The 27,312-nt window shown below is 38.2% G+C and overlaps 1 protein-coding gene across 3 annotated transcripts in view; it reads right to left on the bottom strand.

The window, feature by feature from the left end:
• Positions 1–767: 767 nt before the first annotated feature.
• Positions 768–27,312, bottom strand: part of LOC309511793 (ras-related protein Rab-37) — a 34,968-nt gene continuing 8,423 nt past the window's right edge. Inside the window, exons 2-10 of one of the 3 annotated variants that reach the window (XM_082187138.1) lie at positions 25,387–25,497; positions 18,345–18,455; positions 9,096–9,137; positions 8,496–8,562; positions 6,482–6,534; positions 6,251–6,316; positions 3,680–3,736; positions 3,510–3,586; positions 768–1,849 (exon numbers count right to left, since the gene is read on the bottom strand). In XM_082187138.1, coding sequence (XP_082043264.1) covers positions 1,747–1,849; positions 3,510–3,586; positions 3,680–3,736; positions 6,251–6,316; positions 6,482–6,534; positions 8,496–8,562; positions 9,096–9,137; positions 18,345–18,455; positions 25,387–25,497 — 687 coding nt within the window. In that variant the 3' untranslated portion in view covers positions 768–1,746. Of the gene's footprint in view, positions 1,850–3,509; positions 3,587–3,679; positions 3,737–6,250; positions 6,317–6,481; positions 6,535–8,495; positions 8,563–9,095; positions 9,138–18,344; positions 18,456–21,672; positions 22,229–25,386; positions 25,498–27,312 lie in introns of those variants that run through there. The other 2 variants (XM_082187137.1, XM_082187136.1) reach the window with 2 other exon arrangements.

The raw sequence follows: 27,312 nt of genomic DNA, 5'->3' as shown, positions 1-27,312 counted from the left end.
AATTTTATACTGGAATATAAACATGGAGTATGTAATATTGCCTAGCCAACACTATAAAAAAGAAAAAAAAAAAGAAAAAGAAGAAAGGTTGCTGCCTTAAATTAAGTACAAATAACTTGGATGTTTAAGTCATAACTTAAATTAGGCTACATTCAACTTTTTTTTTTTTTTATGAATTGAATCTTGTTTAACTTATAAAAAAAATTTGAAATTGCTTATTTTGATGAGTAAAAGCAATGCATGTAATTAAAGCAATGTAAAAACAGTCATAACTTATTGATCGTAGGCTATAATTTTTTACGCTGCAATGAATTATAAACATCATGGGTGACATTCTTGTTTTGTAAATGAACTTTACAAATGAAAACGGCGCATAATGCTACCTGTTGTAGTGTTCTTTGGGCCATTGTTTGTTTTAAGTGTTTGTTGGTTAAAAAACTTTGCTATATGGAAGAATGAGTTGATTTGAGACATGTACAAAGTGCATTTTGAATGTGAAATTAACTGTTGTGCCGAGCTGCAAGTTGAGAACTGTCGAGAGTTTTGAAAAAGCGATTGTAAAAAAAATTAAAATTGCATGTCAGATTTCGTGTTAGAAAGGCAGCCTTCTTTACTGAGATCCGTTTCTGCAGAAGGTAAATATGCATTAAGCTTAAAACAGAAACAGACGGAGTCGCAAGTCCCAGATATTTAGCGTACAGGTGCAGTGTGCGGTCACGTGACTCAAAACAACCAATCGCAGTCCACAGACCAATGTCTCGCCAAGCTCAAAGAACGTTTACATTTATTAATTTGGCAGATGATTTTATGCAAAACAACTTACATAGTACAACACAAGCATTAGCTCATTCAAATAAGACTTTGTTCATCTTCTCTGAGACCCATCGGTCAACCCGACGTTCACCTAATTCACTTTATTTAAAAGTACAGGACACATATAAACTTGAAAGATAAGGCAACAATTAAATCGATATAAGCTCATTATTTATTCGTAATTCTCGGTGTGTTACACCGCCCCCCTGTGGCTTTAAATACTAACAAATGAATCGATGGAAAACACCCAAATAAAGCACTGAAAACAAAAAGCCCTCTCTTACAAAACATGTATGTGGTTACATTGAACTTTCTCATGGCACTTTGTGACCACTGTGAAAAAAATGTATATTTTACAATAGGCTACAGCCCATATTCACATCAATCCCTATGCATGTCAGACAATCATACTAGTGAGCGTGACGTGAAATGAAACCCATATTACATCATGATCAAGGCCTGACTCAGTCAAGCTGTGCTATGATTGTTTTCAACTCAATATATACACTGATTGTAAACAAAATACTTAACAGAAGCTGATATTTTGACTCTGCAAGACACTTAAATATACAGGATTTTATAAACACTAGACACAAGCTCACTGCCCGGCACATTTGCGTGGCGTATAATGTAATGAAACACCAATATATTTTATACTGTGTGCAGACAGAGGCTATAACCATCAGAGAAACCCGGAAAAATCATGTTACACAGACAGACGTACCTGGAAACTGTACACACCTGGATTAATGCAGTTTAGAAAGCACAAACCACCTCCAGAGGCGTATTACTCTGACGTACCTCAGCAGTATTTTGGCTGTATATTCCTGACTAGAAAGCAAACAGGGGTCTGGGGGATCATCGGACACATCAAAACAACGTTCACACACACACATCTTCGTATAGAAATATCTTGGACGTGGAGGAGGTCCGTCACACGAGGCAACAGCTGGACTTCTGCTTCTGTGAGTCGATGTAATCGTGGATCTTGAACTTGGGCTCGTGGGGCTGCTGGAGATTTCTTTGCTTCAGTTCTCTGTGTGGAGATTACAGAGTGACATTTTAAATGTGTGGCAAACTTTAAATGTTGGTTTGACAAAGCCTTAAAAACGCCTTTAAGTCCTTATGCGGTTTGAAGGCCCGTGTGAAAAAGATGAACAACAACACATGACATTACACCGTGCATGACACTTTTTTTTAACAAAAACCAGGCCAAAATGGAAAAGCCGTGTGTGAAAAACTAAGTAAAGCCTTACTGTCTCCATAGGAATTAAGAGAGTAAGAATCAATCAGTCTCTTCTAATCAAACGTCTTTGATGAATTGATCATCAGCAAGTGTGATCTCCTCTATAAAAGCAGGAGTTTTGTCAGTTTGCTGGTCTGGATCATTCAGGTGTGTGTGTGTGTGTGTTCACACAATAATGAGGAAAGACATCAGCAATGATCTTAGAGAAGCAGTTGTTGCTGCCATCAATCTGAGAAGGGTTATACCAAACCATCTGAAGTCCATTATTCTACTGTGAGGAAGATTATTCACAAGTTCAAAACATTCAAGACAGCAGCCAATCTTCCCAGTAGTGGACGTCCCAGCAGATTCACCCCAGGTCAGAGAGATCACAAAACACCCAAGAGCTTCATCTCAGACTCTACAGGCCTCAGTTAACATGTGAAATCTTCAAGTTCATGACAGTACAATTAGAAAAAGACGGGACAGTATGGCATGTTTGGGAGGGTTGCCAGGAGAAATAATCTTCTCTCTAAAACGAAGCACACCTTAGGTTTGCAAAGTTGCATCTGAACAAACCTCAAGACTTCAGGAACAATGTCCTTCAGACAGAAAAGATCAAAGTGGAGATGTTTGGCCATAATGCACAGTGCTAAGTTAGGCAAAACTAAACACAGCATATCAGCACAAACCCCTCATACCAACTGTCCATCACACTGATGGAGGGGTGATGATTTTGGGCTTGTTTTGCAACCACAGGACCTGCTGGGCATCTTCAGTCATTGAGTCGATCATGAACTCCTCTCTAAACCAAAGTATAGAGTCTAATGTGAGACTATCTGTCCGAAAGCTAAAGCTTGGCCGAAACTTGGTCGTGCAACAGGACAATGATCCCAGGAACACCAGCAAATCTACAACAGAAGGGCTGAAAAAGGCAAGAATCAAAGTGTTTCAGTGACCCAGTCAAAGTCCAGACCTCAGGAGAGACCTTAAGAAAGCTGTGCATTAACAGATGCCCACAAACCTCAATGAACTGAAGCAACGTTGTAAAGAAAAGCGGGACAAAATTCCTCCACATCAATGTGAGAGACTGATACTGTCACACAGAGAACGATTCCTTAAACTTATTGCTGCTAAAGGTGGCTCTACAAGCAGTTGAATCATAGAGTGTACTTAGTTTTTCACACATGGCTTCTCCATTTTTGTTCATCTGAGGTTGCATCTACCACATTTTAAGACCGGATGATTTTATCATATTCTGATACGTAAAAGCATAGAATTCAACATGATGTCCTTTCTTTTTCACATGACTGTATGTCACAATAGAGAGGAAAAGACTAGCTCAACTTCAGTTTAATGCTAACTTTAATATTTGTTTATACAACTGTACATATGATCAATAGTAATAGTGACACTTGTTTAAAAGTTCAAATTGACTTAAAGTATATAATGAATAAGGAGAATCTCAGACCTTGCTATGGCTTGGAAAGCGAGTTCCACATTGACACCGGTCTTGGCACTTGTCTCCATGAAAGGGACTCCATATTGCTTTAGTAAAGAAAAAGAAAGTGTTGAAGTTAAATAAAAATAACTGTTCACTGATCATTTGTGTATGTGTGTTAAATACACATCCACTCATACCTTCGCCAGCTTCTCCCCTTCTTCGTGTGTGATGACCCTCTCAGCAGCCATGTCTGACTGGAAGAACACAAACACACATCAAAAAGACATTATTACCATTAATACATATCCTTGTTATCCTACAAAGTCAAACTAACCAATAAGAGTGTGTAGAAGTCCAGTTTTTAATATGCTGTTATGATTTTATTAAAGAAACATTCTGAGATAAACAAGTTAACCCTGTAAAGCCTGACATATGTAATAATAGTGATGGGTAATGGCGTAGTGTAGGATGGGCACAGATTCTGATGCTTTACCTTCAGACTTCGATTCCATCCAGTTAGAGGATATTAAACATATTTGATATTTTGAGCTGATATCGGAACACACATTGTCGTCATTTGTCGTGCGTCTCCTAGAAACGAGGCGTATGATTCTGCGCGAGTTTGTTTTCGGAGCGGCATAAAAGTCTGTCGTATGTCATCCTCAGTGGTTTAGTTTATGATGACCAGTTTTTTCTCTTTCAACATCCACAAAGTTGGCAAGAAACACACTGAAACTTATTTACAACGTAAAATCTTTTTTTTGTGTAGTGTAGTGTATTCCAGCCTTAAAGGCACTGTATGTAAGTTTCGCCACTAGAGGTCGCTTATTCAAAACAAAGGCGTAGCTTGATGACTCCTTGAATGAGTGTGGAATCATGGGAGTGTCGTCTTCACATTCTCCCCGTGAACGTGATTTATAGATAATGACGACAGAATGCTAATCAATGACTAGAAGATAACTACACATAAGCTACATAAATTCATCAACTAACCAGAAATGTCCTGTTGCATTCTACTTGTCAATTCTTCTTGAGTCTCTCCATCATTGTCTGACTCTGGTTTGAACGAGTTTTAAAAGGCTAAAAGTTTCTGAAATGTTCAGTGCATGTCTGTGTGAGGTAAAAGGACAGGAGCTGTTGAAGCTCCACCCCCTGTACTGGGAGCAGCAGCTCATTTGCATTTAAAGGGACAGACACAAAAACTGTGCGTTTTTGCTCACGCTCAAAAAGTGAATTTTAACATGTTATATAAAAATATCTGTGGGGTATTTTGAACTAAAACTTCACATACACACTCCGGGGACATCAAAGAGTTATTTTACATCTTGTGAAAAGGGCATTATACCACCCCTTTAACGTTACTGTGGTGTGAAGCAGGACGGGAGCGAGAGCCGCAGGACATTTTACATTGCTGTTTTATTATGCTTATATGCCGCAGTCGCTCCTTTCTTTTTGTTATGTTTATTTTACGATTAGAGTTACGATTAACATTCGCCTCATTCGTCAATGAACTTGAACTTTATTACAGTTACGTTTGATCACTTAAATTCACATTATTTTATGTCATTCTAATAAAACAGCCACAAGTGCTGAATTACTACTCATACAGGCCACTTTAGACAAGAGACTCAAACAATACAACTAGCCATATTGAGGTGTATAACCATAATTAGTTTTCTGTCGATAAAAGTATCCAAACAGTTGCTCACCTGTCTAATAAAACATATTTTAAAGCGTTGTTGGTGTTTCTACAGAAGTAAACCCGGAAATCGAGGGTTTGACGTCATTGACAGGCGACACAATCACATGGGCCGTTACACTGGTTAAAATATCAGATTTCTCTGGATTTATTAAACGTTGTTGGAAACATTTGGGAAAATGTAAGTACACAAGCCAACAAAATATATAACATTGTTCTAGTGGTTTTTGGATATTTTAATCCAAAAATCTTATATATTGTGCCTTTATGTTTTCAATAAACGGATACTTGATCACTTAAATATGGATGGAATCACTTATGTAACTTTTTGTCCAAAATGAATAAAGTTTAAATAATGTATGAGTACATCATGAATCCATCTTTCAAACCCTGTTTTTGTCTTGATTCACTAACTTATTATAAGTGTTAATATGGTAACAATAAGATCGCATTTGTTAATATCAATGCATTAACTTGAACGAACAATGAGCAATATGTTATTTACAGCACTTTTTAACCTCTGTTAATGTTTATATCAATACAGTGTTTGACCTTATCAGACTAGCAATCTTTTGTACGGTCATTAATTTAAAAACATCAGCGTTTCCAATTATTCAAAATTACAGCATAAGATATGGCACTTATGTGCTCATGTTGACATGTATAACATTAAGTCTAATGGACAATGTACTTTGGCTGTGTGCATTTATATATTCCCAGTCCCTTTTCATTTAGTCCATTACAAGCGATTTATAATATAAAATGAGGCTTTCTGGCTCAATCAGTCCATTAGGGGGCACTATCTAATCCAGCGCAAAACCAGTTAGTGCAGTTAAACCAGAACACACCCAAACCGCACATCAAACAATGAAAGAAAGATGACCAAAAGCGTGTAGTAAAAATGCTTGGGGCAAAAATGTATTACTCGCTAAAATGAATATAAAGGACATAATTTTTTTTAAAAAAGAAGCTTTTTGGCTCTGTGTCTGCATATGCATTAAAGCATTATTTGTACCTTTCAAGAGGGTCTGCTTATCTCGGTTCACTCCTTTCAGGAAGTCCCACTTACCTTGTTGCCAAGCAACATGATGACCACATCCTTCTGTGCGTACTCATAGATTTCAGTCAGCCAAGCCTGCATTGCAATAGACATGCAACAACAACAAACACACACGTTTTGAAGGACAAGAAACACATCTGCAGTAGAAATGTCTTTTCACAACCCACGCTATCAAACGCAGGGAAATAAGAACCTCAAATGAACACATTTTTAAATGTCTCAAATGTTTGTTCGTCTCACCCTGATGTTGTCGAAGGAGGCCTTTCTGGTGATGTCATACAGCAGCAGTAAAGCTGAAATGGAAAGGACAGTATGTTCAAATCATGCCGTATGATTCAGAGCTGAGCTTTATTCTGACTCAAGTCTGCCGTGTTAAGACTGTACTGTGGCACTGAACGATTTCCACTGAGACTGAGATTCAAATGAAACGCTCAACTGAGAAACTGTGTAAAGACTGATTGTAACAGATAGTTCAGACCCGTGGATGACCAATATGAGCTTAATATTGATTGCAGAAATACCAATAACTAGAGAGCAGAGCTAATGATGACTGATATAATGCCAATATACACTCACCGGCCACGTTATTAGGTACAACCGTTCAAACGCACGTTAATGCAAATATATAATAAGCCAATCACATTGCAGTAAGTCAATGCATGTAGACATGGTAAAGACGATCTGCTGAAGTTCAAACTGAGCATCAGAATGGGGATGAAGGGTGATTTAAATGACTTTGTGTCATGGTTGTTAGTGTAAGATGGGCTGGTCTGAGTATTTCAGAAACTGTTGATTTATTTTCACACACATCCATCTCAATGGTTTACAGAGATTGATCCGAAAATATCCAGTAAGCGGCAGTTCTGTGGATGAAATGTCTTGTTGATGCCAGAGGTCAGAGGAGAATGACCATTCTGGTTAAGCTGGTAGAAAGGCAACGGTAACTCAAATTACAAGTCGTTACAATGGAGGTCTGCAGAAGAGCATCTCTGAACACACAGCATATTGAACTTTGAAGCAGAAGAGCTATAGCAGCAGAAGACACACCGGTGACACTCCTGTCAGCTGAGAACAGCAAACTGAGGATACAATTCACACGAGCTCACCAAAACTGGACAGTCGAAGACTGGAAAAACGTTGCCTGGTCTGACGAGTCTCGATTTCTGCTGCGACATTCAGTTGGTCGGGTCATAGTTTGGCATGAAAGCATGGATCCATCCTGCCTTGTATCAAGTGTTTCAGGCTTCTGGTGGAGTAATGTTGTTGTGTTGGATACTTTCTTGCCACACTTTGGGCCTCTTAGGACCAATTGATCATCGTTTAAACACCACAGTCTACCTGAGTATTGTCGCTGACCGTGTCCATCCCTTTATGACCACAGCGTATCATCTTCTGATGGATATTTCCAGCAGGATAACACACGTCACAAAGATCAAATCATCTCAGACTGGTTTCTTGAACATGACAGTGAGTTCACTGAACTCAAACGGTCACCAGATCTCAGAGGAACGGGAGATTTGCATCATGAACGTGCAGCCGACAAATCTGCAGCAACTGTGTGATGCGATCATGTCAATATGGACCAAAATCTCAGAGGAATGTTTCCAGCAGCTTGTTGAATCTCTGCCACGAAGAATTAAGGCAATTCTGAAGGCAAAAGGGGGTCCGACCCGGCACTAGCGAGGTCTACCTAATAAAGTCGCCAATTAGTGTAAATACATATTTTAATAACAGAACCATTTACACAAAATTGCTCTTTTTTTTTTTTTTTACATTGGTATTAAATTATATTGGTTACCAGTATTTTATAAAAGCATTAAGTCACTCAAGGCTGAATATTTGTGGTGCACCTAAGAACATCCATTTTTAACGACACACACAGCAAATGATCACAAGTGCTGAAAAGCAATACACATTTATTTTAAGCAATATTTATTCAATACACTTAAAAAGCAAATCAAAAAACAAAACAAAAAAACAAAGAAATGACCATAAATAACATTAATATGTTTATTGAATTACAAAACATTTTATTATATTGCTGTTACAAAAAAAAAGAACAAAAAAAGAGAAAAAAAAGAAGTCACTTGAGGCTGAACATTACAGTGATTTGATCAGTTTACTTCACTTTGTTTCAGGCACAAGAAGCGCCGTGACTCATGGTAATGCACGGCCTCTCGTGACGTACAGCTTTAATAAGACACGGCACCAATAATGACGTGTCAGTGATTTCTCAGTGAGATGTGATATTTACCCTGAGCGTCTCTGTAGTACGCGTGAGTAACGCTGCGGAACCGCTCCTGACCGGCGGTGTCCCAAATCTGCAGGAGAGGAGCGTTAACAGGAGAGGCTTCATTTACACGTCAGGCACACATCAACATGAAATCACATCCCAGACAGCAACATAGTGTCGGCCCAGATCTGGTACATGTGGATTCGACGCGTGCCAAATGTGGGCCGGATCTGGGCCGACACCATGTTGCTGACTGGGATCTCAAATGTGGCAAAGAGGGGAAACCTGAAATGCATTTAGAATATTTTGATTTGTGGTTTTGTCCTGATGTAATAAACCTTATCTTTGAACCGGCAGGAGGGCCAACCAAATTCAGTTTTCTGAAATGAATGTGAGCGGTGCTTGCCTGTGCAAAACACACACCTCCACGATGCGAGAGCAGCGATGAGATTTTAGTAATCCGTTTTTTATCTGCCAGCAGACGTCCGTTCAAGTCACATGACTTGAAACACCATTCAGGACGAGTTCAGTACAGTGCTCACATACTGATGCTCGTCTCAGCAAACACCAATAACTAGAGGTACAAATATGTAAATAGATGATGAACTTGTGTTTGCTTACCTGGAGTTTGACCTTCATGTTATCCACAGTCACCACCTTATTCTACAGGCAACAGGAAGAAGAAAAACCCATTAAAACCACAACATAATGAACAGTGAATACTTTGTTATTCAAGGAAAATCACACACACACACAAACAATTTAGCTATACTAAAGTGAGATCTCTAACTGTGCCGTTTTCCTTTTGTGTGGCCAGTCTCTCCACACAGACTTAATTATACAGCGAAGATGAAATAACAGACCAGCTCCCTGCTTAATTTCCTGTTGACGTCAGCCGTTACTTCCTTTGTGAGCAAAACGTTTTAAAAATTGCACCTTCTGCACTGAGAGGACCAGACTTATCTGATGTTTTCATGCACCAAATGGCAGCGCAATCAGAGACGTCAGTCACACAAATGGAAGTGAGATTTCCAGAGATGAATAATTATCATCCGCAGACATTCACATACATCTACAGGAAACCATTGAGGCCCGACTAATCATTCAGTGTAGTTAATGCTGACGGATCAAAAAGCGTAGGTGTTTAAAGCTGAAGAGTCTCATTTGTTCGCTACTTTCTCTTTTCTTGGCAGACGTGACTGAAAGCATGTGGATTTGTGGGTGCCACCAGTTGGATAGAAATTACACAACATGTCTGACTTAATGTTACCGTACATCATCCTGTAATTTCCATTATCAAACAGTTGTAACCCTCAGACCAAACTGATAATGTTTGAACACCAATGAAATGCCGTGTGTTCCTCATCTGTTAACTAGAGACGCTACTGCTTTGTTGATTTAGATTGCCCTGCTTTCTTGAGGGTCAGAAATGTATAAAGAATAGGTCATATTCTGTCATCATTTATTCACATTCATGTTGTTTCAAACACGTATGACTTCTTCTATGGAACACAAAAGGAGAGATTTTGAAGACTGTTCAGGCTGCTCTTTCACATACACAAAAAAGCACCGTAAAAAGAGGTACATATGACTTGTCTTGGCAGTTCATATGATAACCTCGAGTGAAGTGTTGTTATTGTTAACAAAAGCTAAAACTATATAAAAATAATAATAATTGGTAATTGAAATAAAGCTGAAATAAAATAAAATATACATTTTAAATGAAAAACAAACTTTATCGACCCGGGACGTCATTCACTGCCCTCCTCCTCATTTATTTTTTAAAGTTAGACCTCAACCTTCTTAGTATTCCTCAATAAATTCATTATAAACAATATAAAAAGAAAAAATTAATAAAATTATAAAAGAATGCCCGTTTTCCCATCCATTTTGTATAAAAATTGTATAGGGTCGCTAACAACTTGAGAATATTTTTTCTGTACAACAATAATGGAATCTTTGATGACTGAATAAGCGCAATTCACATTTATTCCTCAAGGTGGCGATGTCTGATACACAATGATGAAGTGACGTTTCACTCATAGTCATCGCAGGCAGAAAACAAAAGAATAGGAAGAATCATCAGCAAAACTTGAAATGACTCAGTGATTTACTGCAGAGCAAGTGCTGAAGGCAATCAAATATTAGTTTCACTGACACTTGATGGTGGATCTGGTGAAGAAGCCGTCAGCGATCCAAATATTGATTTTGAAGATGTTGAAATTTATATTTTTGGGAATGAGAAAATGAATATGAGCCAAATACTGAATGTACTGGGAAATGAGCTCTGATGAGGACTGTGATGATGGTATAAAAACATCCAACTAGCCTGGTTAAAACCAGACCATTCTCAGTAGTAACTGAGTTATGGTCTGGCAAAGCTTCATTAATAACTCATTTCCAAAGGGGCGTCACCAACGGACGTCGCTCAAATGCCTCTGGGCGCAATTGGATAGACCTAAAACCAATCAGAGCGATCGTCATCATGTAAAGCCATATGCTGCGTCCCAATTCGCCTAAGTTACACTACGCCATAAAAGTATGTACTCTTTTTGTGAAGAAAAGGTATTTACTTTTGAATGTGTAGCAAAAAAGTAGGCAAGCTTTGGGACATACTACTTCGTCATCTTTATCGGACGGATCTGTCGCGTGCGTCCTGTCACGTAAACTGCCCTGTCAATCATCTTGTCACAGTTAAAATCCTCTATTAAATCTAATTTCATTTCCTACCGTTTCAGAGAGAAATGTAGCAGCACGTTCATCTGCCAGTGGGTCTTTCATGTGTTTGCAATTTTAATATGCATTTAAAAGTTGCTGCGCTTCACCAACGGACGTCGCTCAAATGCCTCTGATTGGTTGTAGGTCTATCCAATTGCGCCCAGAGCGATCGTCACGGTGTAAAGCCCGCCTCAACGTTTCTGATTGGTGCCGCGATTTGGACGGATTAGAAATGGGCTTGAATGAGCTCTTTGCCAGACTACTTGCAGAGCAAATCTAAATTTGCCGGAAGTTGTCTGGGTTTTCCCAGGCTACTTCCAAACTCCAAAAGGTAACAAATTATGCTTAATTGTAGGCTTCTGTAATTGTTAGGCTACGCTAATATCAGGAGAGTTCTATATTATCGCGTCAGATAAAGATCCATACCTGTTCGGTATAGACCTGGATCGCTTAAGACCTGAATATGTAATGATTGGCGAAACATTCAAGCATTTAAGGGTTAAATGAACAGTTAAAATTTGGCTTGGCAACTAAAAATAATAATGTTAACTAAGAATACAAAAATTTAGTGGTGTTCAATTCCAGTTTTGCTGCAGTCGACTCCAACTCCCAACTCAAAGTTGTAAGAATCGACTCCTTGGCTTCATTTACTTTGCAGTCTGGTTTTATTCCTGACCCTGTTTTGATGTAGTCATTATTACCAGTGTTGGGGGGGGTAATACAATACCAGTGCAAGTAATGCAAGACATGTAATCAGATTACTTTTTCAAGTAACTAGTAAAGTAACAAATTACTTTTAAATTCACAAAATATCTGAGCTACTTTTTCAACAAAAAAAAAAAAAAAAAAAAACTACTGTACAGGTGTGAATTTGCATTTCCTTCAGCCTGAGGCGCATTTATTTCACTTTTGGTGTGAAATGGCCTTTATATTTGCCAGAAATATCACTTTTTTTTTTCTTTTCTTATTAATAAACAAGCAAGCCCAACTCAAGTGAGAGAAAGTAATGCAAAAGTAACAACCCAACTAAGCATGACACAAAAGTAACTAAGTAATGCATCACCTTTAAAAGTAACTTTCCCCAAAACTGGTTATTACACTTTTTTTTTTTCTGACATGAAGCCTTAAATTCCCCTTATTTAAACACTTTTAGCGTGACCGTCCAAATGAGTCAAATTTAGCGATGACATTACCTTGAAATGATCAGTAGCTATCGACGTCGTTACCTATTCCCGATGCATAATTTTATTATGGTGGTCGAATATTATGTCAGGATTAAATTAAAGATAAAGAAAGTATTCTTCATAACAGGGATGGCGCTGAACCAATTTTATATTTATTGCATTCATATAAATACACATTTATCAATTAAACTACAAAGCTGGCACAGAGGCATGTACAATTCAAAACTATAGTTACTAAAGTGGAAAAGATGATTTTCACTTTCTGCTAAATTTCTCCTTTTGTGATTCACAGAAGGAATAAAAAGGCAGGTTTGGAGCAACAGGGTTCTTGACTATCACAAACGCTTCGGCTGCTTAAAGCACCTTCCAGGAAGTTCTGCATAAGAAATTAAATCAGAGCAGAGAACAAAGCCATTTGAGAAGAACATGAACCGGTTCAATAAGAGCGCAGGTATGTCTCTATTGTTCCTTCAATCGCTCATGCATATCTGACGGGAATGAAAACACAATTCTTTTTCTTGACAGAGCTGCGTTCAGAAGAGCTCAGATGTCTCATTCTTTCTCTAAGGGCAAAACCATCACAAGCTGCAGAACAAGATAAATTGAAAATCCAGTGACAAAACTGGTAGTGATGATTAGGTTCATGGAATTGAGAAATGCTTCTTTTTCAGAACCGTTTCAACTTTTTATTTTTTATGCAGTAACGTTCCATTCATAATGTTCTGTTAGCACTTCTTGTATGCATTCTGGAATTGTATGCATTCAATCAATATACAGTAGTCAACAATTGAAATGGATCAAAACTTTTCGCCAAAGTTATACATGAATTTTTCATATCAATATATGGTGTAACGACCGTTTTCGTTTAAAACAGGTACACTTGCACATATTAACATGCCTAAGACTTTTGCACAGTACTGTATATGTGTGTGTGTGTGTGTGTGTGTGTGTGTGTGTGTGTGTGTGTGTGTGTGTGTGTACGTACATTTGTACAACTATCTTTGTGAGGACCAGTTTGAGTTTTAGACTATTGGAGTGAGGACATTTTGGCCTGTCCTCTCTTTCTGAGACCCCTTTAAAGGCCTGTTTGAGGGTCAAGACTTAGTTTTAGGGATAAGGTTATAATGAGGTTAAGGGTCAGTTTAGGGTCAGGGGTCAGGTTAGGCACTTAGTTGTGATGGGTAAGGTTAGGGTAAGCGGCTAGAGATTGCATTGTGTCAATGAATGTCCTCATAAAGATAGATGTACAAGAATGTGTGTGTGTGTGTGTGTGTGTGGTCTTCATTCATTAAAATGGCAGAAGCAAAGTTCCTTCAAGGCAAGTAATTTCACTCAGCGGTCATCTTTAATCAGCTATTTCAGTCATTCAAGCACAGCTCCCATCTCTTTGAATTAGGAAACATAAAATTCTTCAAAGCTGTTCGCCAAGCTTACATATATGAAATCACCAATGAAATCTGACAACAGCCATCTCATAAACTTATGCTCAAATAGTGTTAAAAAGTCTTCTACAACTGTTCGTTCTGGTTCTCGAATCTGATTGGCCTTTTCCAGCCATGTGACATTCCACCAGTGTGTCATCACCACGGTAATCGCTTCACTGTTTGTATCACTCCACTTGCAAAGCTTGTAACGGAAAATAAAACAGAATGCTGACCAATATTTTCAGTGAATAACACACACAAATCTATTATATGACTTTGTAAGAGTCATTTGGATAATTGTGCTTCTTTTACAGTGGGGTTTTCCTCTGCATGAAAGAGACAATGACAGAATCTTCATTTTTTCTGTGAACTATCCCTTTAAATCAGTGTCAGTCAGGAACAAATATCGACGGGCACTTCTTTGAAAGTACTAAAATAATCAATGTTAAGAGACCGGGATCAAAGCCAGAATAATTCAATTCTTTACCGTTTCCATTCATACAGTGATGATGATATATGACTATAGGATTTTCATTAGACAGTTGCTCTGGGAACCCATTTGATCCATCCAAGTCTAAACCTATTATTTGAAAAATGGACAAATAAACTGTATCAGTTTCAAGGACATTTTGACACTGGAAAGGATATCGATTTATGAAAAACATTCATCTTTCATGGCCTCTGTCCATCCAGCATAAATCAACCATAGCCATCAATTTGTTGTAATGGCTTTCCATTTCTCTGGCATCAGACTTGCTCCGCTCTGGCTCCCACACATCCTCATGCTGAGCAAGTGCTACAAGGAAGAGCCCAAAATAGACACAGGCTATAGTGCTGCCGCTGAGCCATTCAAAAAAAAAATACCAGCACTGAAACGCTTCACTGTTTCCCTGAGCCACGGCAGATAAAATGCTTCATTTCCGACTAATTTTAGGCGTTGTTGGCAGGCAATCAAAGGATGAGTTTTTAAAAAGGTTTTTGAACTTCCTAAAGAATCCTTCGGTCTCAAAGCATGGCACTTTCTCCTCGATTCTGGCGTTAGAATCTGTTCCACGCCACATGCAAAACCTTGACCATTTCAAGGTCTTTAGACAACCTTCACTTCCCTGCAAAAACACACACTGTGAAACTAAACTGACTGTCTTGGCTTGAGGGCAAATATCTATTTGTGGAGCATGACAAACTTTATTTTCCTCCAATAAAACACGTGCCATTGACGCCAACTGACAGAACAGCCTCTGCAATAACAACTGTTGGTGTGTTTACCACCATGACTCAAAAAAGCAAACACAGAAAGCCACCCAAACTCTTTCTCTTTCTCTGAGAAAATAAACAAAATATATAAATGACTCATCTTGCACTTAGGGGCGTACACAATTTTTTTTTTTTTTTTTTGTCCAATCAGATGCTCTCTACAATGAGAATGTCCCTAACAATAACAACTAGCAAATTATGGTTCCTGGCAGTGATGTAAACAAATTCCAGCTGGCTATTATTATTTTTTTTTTTTTAAATGGGATGGGCTCTTTAAAATGTCTTAGTCCCGCTTCCTGCTAATACGTATCCTATTAAAAGTGCCAAACTATTTCATGGGGTCAAAGAGAAGCATAGCGACAGATCTTTACTTCTGAATTGTGACGTACATCTGAGTGTAACTTGGTTCTATGCATCGATTGTGATTAGATTTTCTTTTAAATGTGGCATTGCTCTCGAAAATTAATGCAAGCTTTTAGGCAATGGTTAAAGTCCCACTGAAGTGCCTTGGAACGAGCAGCTTTGTATGATGCGTTTACAATTTCCACTGAAACAGGAAGACGTATTGAATGGCTCCTCCCCCTTTTCAAATAGCCAATAGCGTTTAGTTTACCTCACAGACTGCAATCGTACTCTACAGCACCATGGAAGCGAATCTGAGCGCTGATGATACATTGGATTCAATAGTAGAGCTGTGAATAAATTCTAGCCATTTAATTCTTAACCAACGCACAGTTGGAAAACGGAATAAAACTTGAGCGTTTGAGCAACCGAACACACATCTCCAACCCATATTGCTCCGTGACGCGTCAACGGTCGCTTTGGCCAGCTGGCATTTATAGTATAGGGGGCGGGGCTTTAGATTCTAGAGAGCATTTGATTGGACAGAAGATGTGCTGAAAAGTTGAAGTCCGCGGTGATGTCATACAAATCCGTGATCCATTTTAGCGGAAGCGAGAGACTAAATGCGAATTTTGGCATTGTTTTGGAAAACACCAGCTTATTCATAAGCTCAAGGCTAACATATTCATACTAAAAGCTAAAAAAAATTATCTATGAAAAATAAACATGATTAGATTTGGAATGAATTGAATAGATTTCATTTTATGCCAACTTTGAAAACACCCCAGGGAAGTTTAAACCAAAAAACAGCTTGTTTCCTCCCCAACGAGGGCTGGCAGGTGCAGCTCAAGGCCCAAAAATGTCACGGGGCGACTGGTTAATCATTTAGCCAGACTGAAACGTGGACGAGCATCAGATTGGCCTGTTATATCCGAACACTCCAAGACGTCTGGAGTGGTACAGAGACTTCACAGATTTGAGAGGCTGGTGGACCAATTACACTTCAGAAGACCACAGAGATTTGCACAGTTAAACGCCAATGGACAGCGAATACACACACACACACACACACACACACGGCCTCTGTATGATGGAGTGTCTGAACAGCTTTTTTATTAGATGCTGACACTAAGTGTTAAATGGATCATTTTCAAGCATTATATTTTAATAATTTTTGCCTCTGAGGTCCACTTGTAATATTAGATTTTGAGGAATGTTTTCCTCCCTCTCACTGACTCTGAAGATTATAAGAGACATTTTTTGGAACACAAAAGATGATATATTTGAAGAATGTTGGTAACCACACAGTTTTGGTGCCCATTGATTTCCATTGAATGGACAAAAACAAAGACATTTCTCAAAATATCTTCTTTTACGTTCCACAGATAAAGAAATCATACAGGTTTGGAATGACATAATGAATAAATGACAGAATTTTCAATTTTGGGTGAAGTATCTATTTAACCCTCTGGTGCTATTCATAGAAAAGTGGAAACGTTTGGTACTAAGACCACATAAAATCTGACTGTCAGTCATATCAAGCTCAAATTTGGAACAACTCGTTTAGATTTATGGCTTTGATCTTCAGGCAGTTTTAGAGTAAAACATGTTTTGGAAAATATATATTTCATGTAAAAATTGAAAATAGTATTTTTGAATACTATCAAAATGACTATCAGATTCTGAAAATAGAATCTTCATAAACAAAAATCTATAACTTTAAGTTAGTTTTTAAGGTTACTTTCAGTCTGAGATATTTCATTTGGACGTTCATCTATTTTTTGTTTTTACATTTCTACTCGTTTCAGAGCATTTAGAGAAAATTCAAAAGTAATGTTCCTATTATATTTGCAATTTTATCAAATTTAATATTCCCTTAATCCTCTTTAATGTTGCACAACCAGGAAAACAATTTTAAAAACCATTAAAAAATAACTGGTCTTTTTGAACGTTCGAAAATAGCGTTTTCATAACTTCCACACCACAACAACAACAATAAAAACACAGGAACCATGTCGAGGAAATCACTTTCAGAACTGCTGTTTTCCAGCGGATGAACGATAAAAACATTGTCAGCCAATTAGAATCCATCCTGCTTTGAAGAGCTCGAGCACTTAAGGGTTAGTTCACCCAAAAATGAAAATTCTGTCAGTAATTACTCACCCTCATGTTGTTCCAACCCCGTAAGACTTTCGTTCATCTTCAGAACACAAATTAAGACATTTTTTATTAAATCTGAGAGCTGTCTCACTCCTCCATAGGCTTCTATGTTATTGAAACTCGCCGGCCCAGAAAGTTAGTAAAGACAATGTTTAAAATAGTCCAAGTGACTACAGTGGCTCAACCTTAAGTTTATCAAGCGACGAGAATTCTTTTAGTGCGCAAAAACAAACAAAATAACGACTTTATTCAACTCTTCATTTTCTACTTTGTGGGCCTCTGAGTGAGTTCACATAGTGTAACAGCGCAGCGCAACGACAGAACGTAGGCTCACTATTGGCCGATTCTGGTCATGTGTGTGATGCTGGCTCTCAGATTTCATCAAAAATATCTTAATTTGTGTTCCGAAGATGAACGAAAGTCTGACGGGGTTGGTACAACATGAGGGTGAGTAATTACTGACAGAATTTTCATTTTTGGGTGAACTAACCCTTGAACACCGAATAAGCTAGGTGTCCTTTAGCCTACATGAAAATGTGGGCAATCGTTGTGAACATCAGATCAGAAATACTACGATTTTTCAATCGTATCAATAAATATCATCGTTTCAATAAATATTATTTTTAGACTAGAGAAAAGTCTAAAAAGTCTGAAAAGAGCTCCGACTCTTACAAATACATCAAACACACTTATTATTTAAGGTATCAAAAAATGTATATGACCCCTTTAAACAATATGAAAATGTTGGGAAAAGAGAAGCAAACCAGCTCCTTCCACAGCTAGCTCACCCTAAAGTCTATCCCCACTGTTGCAATGAAGTTGCCTCCCAGAAAGGCACCATCTTTAAAGCGCACCAGGACGCAGGTCTTCCCCACTGCCGAGTCTCCCAGCAGCATCACCTAAAGGCATCAGGGTCAGAGACAGCTGTTAGGCCTGCAGCCCTTTGATTACACACATCCTGGTTTGGTTTAATGAGCTCCAACATGTTAAAGTCAACATGAAATGACGTTCACAACCCACTTTACTTCCATCAAATTACACATTTCCGAGCGGAACGAGGCAAAAATGTAAGGTAGGAATCGTTTTTTTCCATCAAGATTGTGAAAAGTGTCTCTAGATAACAGGTTTTTGAAGAGAGCTTGACGGGACCAAATAATTGAGAATAACTGCTACGTTTACATGGACACCTTTTGAATTGAGTTCAAATGAATTAATTCTGATTGATGAATCCGAACGTAGTGTTTGGGTTGATGTGTGCGTTTATATCCCTATGTTCACACTACTGTCAGTCCAAATCCAATTATGTGTGTATCCGATTAGAATCCAATCTAAAATGATTGATGGTCCACATTGTGTATCGCAAATGCGACGAGTGTCCATGCCGCGCTTTCATTTTCCAAAATATCTGCATTGGTTTCTATGGCAATGACAGTGGATTGGTAGGTAAACGCCAAAAAAAAAAAAAACAGCAACCGCAACATGGAGGGGGTTTGCATTTTACATTTAGTCATTTAGCACACGCTTTTGTCCAAAGCGACTTACAATTTAGGACTAAATTAAGCGATTCATCGTGAAGAGGCAAAAAACAACGCAAGAAGTGCTCAAAATACGAAGTTCAGGCATTGTTCAGAGTAGCATAAGCCCGATAAGAGAGGATTAAAGGAAAAGGAAAGAATATTTTTTTTTTTACGAGGTTAAGTGCTCGCTTCCGTGCGCTCTCAAACGCTCCCGTGCGTTGATCATTGTAGCCAATCACAGACATATCCGATGAGCGCGTGAACACAATGGCCAATCAGAGGTGTTTACGAATCCGCTCAACAGCGCTCAAAGCATCACAATTTTAAAATGTAAATTTTTTGACAACTCTAGTCTCCGTTATATTGTTATTTTCTACTCGTTCGGCACTTTGCAACAACACAACCTTGTTTCTGGAGTGACTTTCAGCATGTTTCCTATAACAACGTCTGACGTTTATATTTTACGCGGCGTAAGCAAGTCACATAAACCATGCGAAATCCGATCAGACTGAAACGGATTTCCAGAAATGCGATTTGAATAGGATTTCAAACCACATAAGGATGTAGCTCGAACCGGATTTGTATTTCATGTGATTTTTTTGTGTGCTGTTCACACTAGCTAAATCTGACTGGATTTCAATTGGAAATTCACAAAAATCGGATTTGGACTGACAGTCTGAACTGGTCACAACCCAGATAGCAAATGACATCTGGTCCAGTTGTGGCCCACATCCCGCATAGAACGACAGCGATAACTCAATGTGGCTGGCGATACAATACACATCCGGGCCTCAGCTGGGCCAACTATGGCACATTTGGCTCAGTTCTGGCAGCGGATTGGTCATTTAGGCCGTATCTGGGCCACACACAGCAAGCCACAATTCACGCTAAAACCGGCTTGATGTGCGTGGGCCAGATTCGGCCCATATGACCTTTGACGCTGCCAGAACTGAGCCATATGTGCCATAGTTGGCCCAGATGATGTCCGGATATGTATCCATTTCAGACAGAAACATAGTGTCTGCCCAGATCTGGCCCACATCTGGTACATGTGGATTCAATGCGAATCAAAGTTTCCCGCTGTTTGTGCATGCTAACTTTTCTCCTACATTGCTTTTTTTCTTTGTTATAAAGAGTAATATATTTATCCATTTCGGGTCCTAATTAGGAGACGACGAGCACATGAACCATTGTGCCGTGCTGCTTATATTTATCAAGCAGTAAAAACACCCCTTCCCGCGTCCAAAACAAGGCGCCCTGAGGATGAGAGTCCGAAACGAGGACTGGTGGGACGTTGTCCTGCTGCACTTCACAGAAGATGAGTGGAAGGAGAATTTTAAAATGACACGCCAGTCATTTCTGACACTTTATTCATCAACAACAGCTCGTTCCACACATCATACGATCAAGTGTTTAAATGTCCTCTCGATCTGATTAGAAAAGGTTTAAAACACCCCTTCAATCCGAATGAAATTTGAATCGGATTTGGCCAATTCATTCCGACTACTAGTGCGATTACAATCTGATTATTAGGGTCCATGTAAAAACAGCTAGTGACAAATCATGCACACTAAAACCAGGAACAAGAATTGGAATGGGGTCATTTCTGCCTTTATGTTGACTTTAACACCAACACAGTTGTTTTGCATTGTAACGAACAGGAAACTTGAATTGTGAAATGAGTGTTTACCCACTTGTGTTTTAGTGGTATTGCATTATATTATTTCAGAAACTACTAGCCTATTGCTCAACTCCGACATTGAACATTGTTCATCATTTTTAATCTATGCACTCTCCTTACTACAAAACAACTCCTCTTATTCGACTAAAATACATAATTATCACTGTAAAAATGTATTTTCATGATTTATCACACTTATTATCTTTTGTCACATCAAATTAGATAATGTGCTTAGGATAACATAATATTTTGAGTTTCTATTGATTAACCCAATCTCCTTTGGTGTATTTATTAATTTTAATTTCAATGAACTCAATTATAAGGCAAACCGGTAACTTACTTTAAGTTAAACCAACAGTTTTTACAGTGAACCCCAGAGACGCGATGTTTTATATCATTACGTCTCTTCAGAGTATATCAATGGGGGTTTAAATGCGTAGAATTGACTCCCTCCTTGGGTCAATATTTATCCTCCAGTGAGTAAAAGTCAAATATGCGCATTAGAGAACATGCGTGAAAAGACAAATGGGTGATATACTGTATAGCTTAAATTTTAAAAGGGAGAAAAAACTATTTTGATAATTTTGCGCAGTTGATTGTAATCCTAAGGACAACTGTCTTTACTTTGGTGCAATAAATATTTTAGTAGGCTACTGTTTGGTCCAAAAGTAACCGGTTGAAAGAACCGCTGCTATATTGAACTAATGTTTATTCTCCATGTTTGCGGCCATTTAAAGTGAATTCTGATAGTTGCATGGCGGTTAACATACCTTTGCATTGTTGAAAACTAAGTAATGTCAGAGTAGAAGACGCACGCACGCGCGCCACAGGTGCAAACTAACACAGGGCACATGTTTCAAACACAACAATCGTGATAACAGCAATGAATTATACAGACAATAAAAGAATAACTCACACCTTGAAGGCAACATCAAAATACTCATTGACCGAGGCGCATCGCTCCAGCATACTTCTCGATGTTCCGTTTTGAACCCCATTCTCCATCAATTTGGCTTTTTTGATTGACATCGCGGAAACAAATAGCGAGGATGTTTTGCTTTCGATGTTCTTCTCGAGACTATATCACAAATGCATCACATAGTGCATCTAAAACGCGCCCAAACTTCATCAGCTGCTGGCGAAGGATGAGGATGGAGATCAATGGGCATGAAGAAACACAAAACATGCATTTATCCGAAAAGCGTCCTCTTCATAATTATTAACGCGCAAAGACGCAAAACACATGAGCGTTATCGCTCAGTTGCGCGCATAATCACGCACAGCAAAGAAGCAGATCGCTCCAAAACACACATGAGCAACAGGCTCCCGTGGGTCACACTCAAACACACACACACATACAGGTGCGAGATCACACTGATTCAGAGGAGGAGACCGACCAATGACAACCATTAAGCGACGTGACAAAACTAGACGCGCCCATTGTAAGCTGCCGCGAGCGCACTGCTATGTTGATTTAATGCGTTGTGGTTTTGTCGCGTCGCGTCTGTTGAGGTGCAAACGCTTCCCAACGTGTTTTCTCGTGTGTCATAAAGCCATTCTTTCTGCAGGGGGCGCTTAAGGGTCCCGAGAGACAACTCCTCAATCCAATCTCATTCAAATCTCAGGGGATTTATGTCTTTATTAGAGGCATTTGCGTACAATAAATTATAATCATTCAAATCTATTAATTCCATTCATTGAAAACTGACATACAAATGAAAATCCACCCAAGAGATCTCTAAAACATTATATGATAAAGAAGGCCCTCACAAACGACTGTGATTGGTCCATCCTACACAGTGCTGTGAAAAGTACCACGTACTACGTGACAACAGTGTCTGTGCATGGTGCTTCAGAAGATCCGACTGGACATTAATAATTCATGTCTGAATAATAATACTGAGAACATTTAATAAACTTCTGTGAATTGAAAATACAAACTCAAGCGGTCAAGTACATTAATTATTGTTTGGAAACAATAGAGAGACAAATTACAAGCCCCGCCCACTTCGTAAATTCAACGGCCATTCTACCATTTTATTCTGTTTCTGTGTGTGTGTGTGTGTGTGTGTGTGTGTGTGTGTGTGTGTGTGTGTGTGTGTGTGTGTGTGTGTGTGTGTGTGTGTGTGTGTGTGTGTGTGTGTGTGTGTGTGTGTGTGTGTGTGTGTGTGTGTGTGTGTGTGAGAGAGAGAGAGAGAGCGAGAGAGAGAGAGAGAGAGAGAGAGAGAGAGAGAGAGAGTGAGTTTCGGCGAATATTTGTGGTTTGTCGCGACGCCTGCGGCCAACGCAGATGAGGTTTGACAGAATGCAAAACAATAATATAAAATCTAAGCTGTAGTTTTGAATAACTAATATCATTTACCTGATATATGAACACCTCTTTGCAGTTTCATTCATGTTCAGGGAATTGCTCTACATGTGTCTTTATGATAACATGACTATGTCCATTAAGTTGTGGCATAAATAATTCCAATGGTGTATTTTACAACTTCCACAACATAACCCCCCGGTTTCATAGACAAGGTTTAAGCCTAGTCCTATAGGCTAAAATGCATGTTTGAGCTGTTTTACCTGAAAGCAACTTGCACTGACTGATAGACCTAATAAAATATGTGCCATTGTTTTGTCTCAAGATGCACATTAGTAATATTTTTTCTTTTCTTTCTAAGACACGTTTATAAAAGCTACTAAAATGCTCTAATTGAACTAAGGCCTAACCCTGGCTTAATCTAAGACCTGTTTGTGAAACCAGGCTTTTGTGTTACAAATTAATAGAATTTTCCCTTTTTATGAAAAACGTGTGTTTAGTGCGCCCCCTACTAACCAACAAGTGGAATGACATCCAGTGACAAACAGAAAAGTTATAAGCCTAATAAAAAAAATATTATTTAGGTAAAAACACAGCACTTTATTATTGGATGATGTTTAACAGAATGTTTACTCCTGTTGTGATCCCTTATGATATGCAGGAATATTGTGCTTGGAATGGCTGTAAGGACTTTTTTTCAAAATTATTTTCTAATATGCGCTGTAGCTAATCAATATCTGATTATAGAAACTCACTGTACTGTGTTTTTTCTTCTTCTTTAAGCTGAGTCTTGGCACAATCTGCCCTAAATAGGAAGGGTATTTAATCATATATTTCCAGAGTGTACTATGCTAATGTTATGCACACATATTAAACACCCTGTTACACACTCACAGACACAAAACACTGAGACTAATTACAAAAATATGATGAAAAACAACAAACGGTGATGATCCAAGCGAGTCCTGACAGATCCCTCTGTAATTATAATCAGAGCCCCCAGTAAAATGATCATTATCATATTATTGTAATCAGACGCTGTGTGCTGAGAAACCCCGTCGGCTCTCTGCAGAGAGTTATGACAGAAGATGGAAAAGCAAATCCAGCAGGCAAAGCTAACATGGAAGCTATTGATATTTGTGCCAATCAACATTTTCAGAGATATGGGAAAGATGAGGGAACACACACACACACACACACACACACACACACACACACACACACACACACACACACACACACACACACGTACGTGTGTTTACTATTAAAAGTCACATATTTCTGAGTTTAGCTTATATGTACCCTTGCATAAAACCCTAAATGTATACTTAATATAGCCTAAATATAAATGCAACAATATAATATTATATATTATTTGAGGAAAAGCACTTTGGGTCCTGCTCCCTTCTTACTTTCCCAGCAGTTCTGTTATAATATTGGTCTCTGCTGTTTGTCCGATATAAAAAAGTACATTAAACAGTTTAGTTCACTCAAATTACAGTCAAATAATTTAATCTAAAAGACAAACTTAATGCAGGATCTTTATTGGCACCTATAATTCCATGAATAACCTTTAATATCCATGAAAATCTTTCCATTCCACAAGAAGGTTCTTAATAGTGTGAAAAAAGATTCTTTAGATTATTCAAATGTTCACTGCTGACTGAAAGGTTAATCTATGTTCTTCTATGGCATTGCGCTGAAAAAACAACAACAACCTGGTAACATTTTACAATAAGGTTCATTAGTTAACATTAATGTATTAACTAACATTAACTAACTATGAGCAAGACGTTTGTTCCTGTATTTGTTCATCTTTGTTAATGTTAGTTAATAAAAAATACAGCTGTTCATTGTTCATGTAAGTTCACAGTGCATTAACTAATGTTAACAAGATTTTAATAAAGAATTAGTAAATGTTGAAATTAACATTAACAAAGATTAATAAATGCTGTATAAGTGCATTTCCTTATTAGTTCATGCTAACTAATGTTAACTAATGAACCTCATTGTAAAGTGTTTTTTTTATTATTTAAAAAAAAATTAAGATTGTGCCTAAAATAAATTCCATGAGATTAAAATACATTTGAAATATTATTTAATGAAAATTGTTCAAAGTATTGTTATATATATATATTTCATTTCAAACATTTTTGTCTGGTTTAAAGCATAAAAAATGCAGTGATGTGAAGTTTTAATATTAAATGTCATTTTGCCTCTTGAGTAAAAGTGTCTCGTTTTGGAGATGTTTGTTTATTTTGCAGTGTAAAGTGATGTCATCGGAGTGTCTAATGCGAGGTGTGACCTTCTGCGGAGAGACTCACCGTGAAGCCGATGCCCACAGTAGCAGTGAAGGATCCTGGGATGAATTTACCCTGGTCAAACTGCACTAACAGCGACGTCTTCCCCACTCCACTGTCTCCAACTAGTATAGTCTGCAACAGACAGACATGAACAGATGGATGGGCGTAATGAAGATAAAGGTATTGTGACACTTTTGTGGTTATCAAGCGTTCGTGGATCAAAGTTAACTCTTTCTCTGCCAGCGTTTTTGATAATTTTCACAAAGTTTTCATGGCTCCCAGAATATTTTGTTGTATGAATCTCTGAACATGCAATTTATAAAAGAAAGAACAGAGCCTCTGCTTTTAAACAATGCTTCATGCATTCATTTATAATCAACGCTTGAATGTGGGTACGTTTCATTAAAAAAGCAAAGGAAGAAAATCAAAGACTACATCCAGATGGGATTCAGAACGCTGATTAAAACACAGATGGAGTAGATCGAGTCCATCAACACCCCTAAAGCTTCACGGTCCTATACCTCGTCCTGGGTCGACATTTCATTCAGTAACATTAGGCAGATTTGATTTATATGTGGTTTAATGTTAACGATCGCGTTATTTTACATATGCATATGATTACATATGATATGTTTCTCCATCCTCTTCGTGTGTAACCGTTGCGCTCGTGTCTTTCGCAGAGGTGGACAGTAACAAAGTGTATTTACTTGAGTACTGTACTTAAGTACACTTTTTGAGTATCTGTACTTTACTTGAGTATTTTCTTTTCTGGAAACTTTTTACTTTAACTTCACTACATTTGAAAGACAAATATCATACTTTTTACTCCACTACAGTTCTGTCAAGGTCCTTGAGTAGAAAGTAACATCAGTCAGTGGATGATTTTGGTTGCAGGGGTTGCATTTTGGTTGGAAATGAAAGTCAGGTTGACGTCAGAACCCGACTGATGTTGGTTTCTGACGTCAACCTGATTTTCGTTTTCAACCACAATACAACGTCTGTCCAACGTTGGAGATTAATGTCAATCTGGCGTTGGATTCTGACATCAACCTGATTTTCATTTTCAACGTTGGGTCTTCTAAATGTGAATTTTGTCATTGTTTTGGAGCACACTAGCTTATAGATAACAGTAAGCTAACATATTCATACTAAAAGCCAAAAATTTTTAAATAGGGCACTCTTTGAGGGAACAGTCATTTGGGTGTCTGAAACCATTGTGGACGTTATTGAGTGACTTATTCAATCTCACATTCAATCCCACTACTGGAACTGTGTTCTAGAAATAAATTAGATCTTGATATGAGGGTAGGCAGGCATAGATTCAGAGGCATAAGGTACTGTAAGTATTACATAGAACAATGCAACAATAATAAAACAATGCATTGCCATTTACTTTTGATACTTAAGTACTTTTAAAAATAAGTACTTCTGTACTTTTACTTAAGTAAAAATCGGTCTTTACAACTTTTACTTGTAACGGAGTAATATTTGACCAGTACTATCTATACCAGGGGTTCTCAATCCTAGTCCTCGAGGGCCACTTTTCCTGCAGAGTTTAGCTCCAACCATCATCAAACTCACCTGCCTGTAGCTCTCATAGATATCATATAATAAAGGCTAGATGTCTTAAGGCGGAGTCACTTCCGGCATCACCGGCGGCCATCTTGCCACAGGGAAGCTTTCTGGCGAGCTCTGTGATCAGCACGCACACAAATCCTCTTATCTCGCTGAAATCTTGACGGATTTACAAACGGTTTGGTGTCTTACAAACGTTATTAACGTGGCTATAATTCTTTCATATGGAAGTCCATTGTTATAATTAGTCATATGTATGCAGTGTCATAACTACATCTCTGACGTTTATAACAAACCAAACCGTTTGAAAATCGGTAGAAAATTTAGCAAGTTATGGTTATTTAAAAGTACATGCACCATGTTACGAGTGAG

Source organism: Leuciscus leuciscus, assembly GCF_965113295.1.
Source record: "Leuciscus leuciscus genome assembly, chromosome: 1".
Lineage (NCBI taxonomy): Eukaryota > Metazoa > Chordata > Actinopteri > Cypriniformes > Leuciscidae > Leuciscus > Leuciscus leuciscus.
The sequence above is the reverse complement of the archived record's forward strand: the minus strand, read 5'-3'. Positions and strand labels throughout refer to the sequence as shown.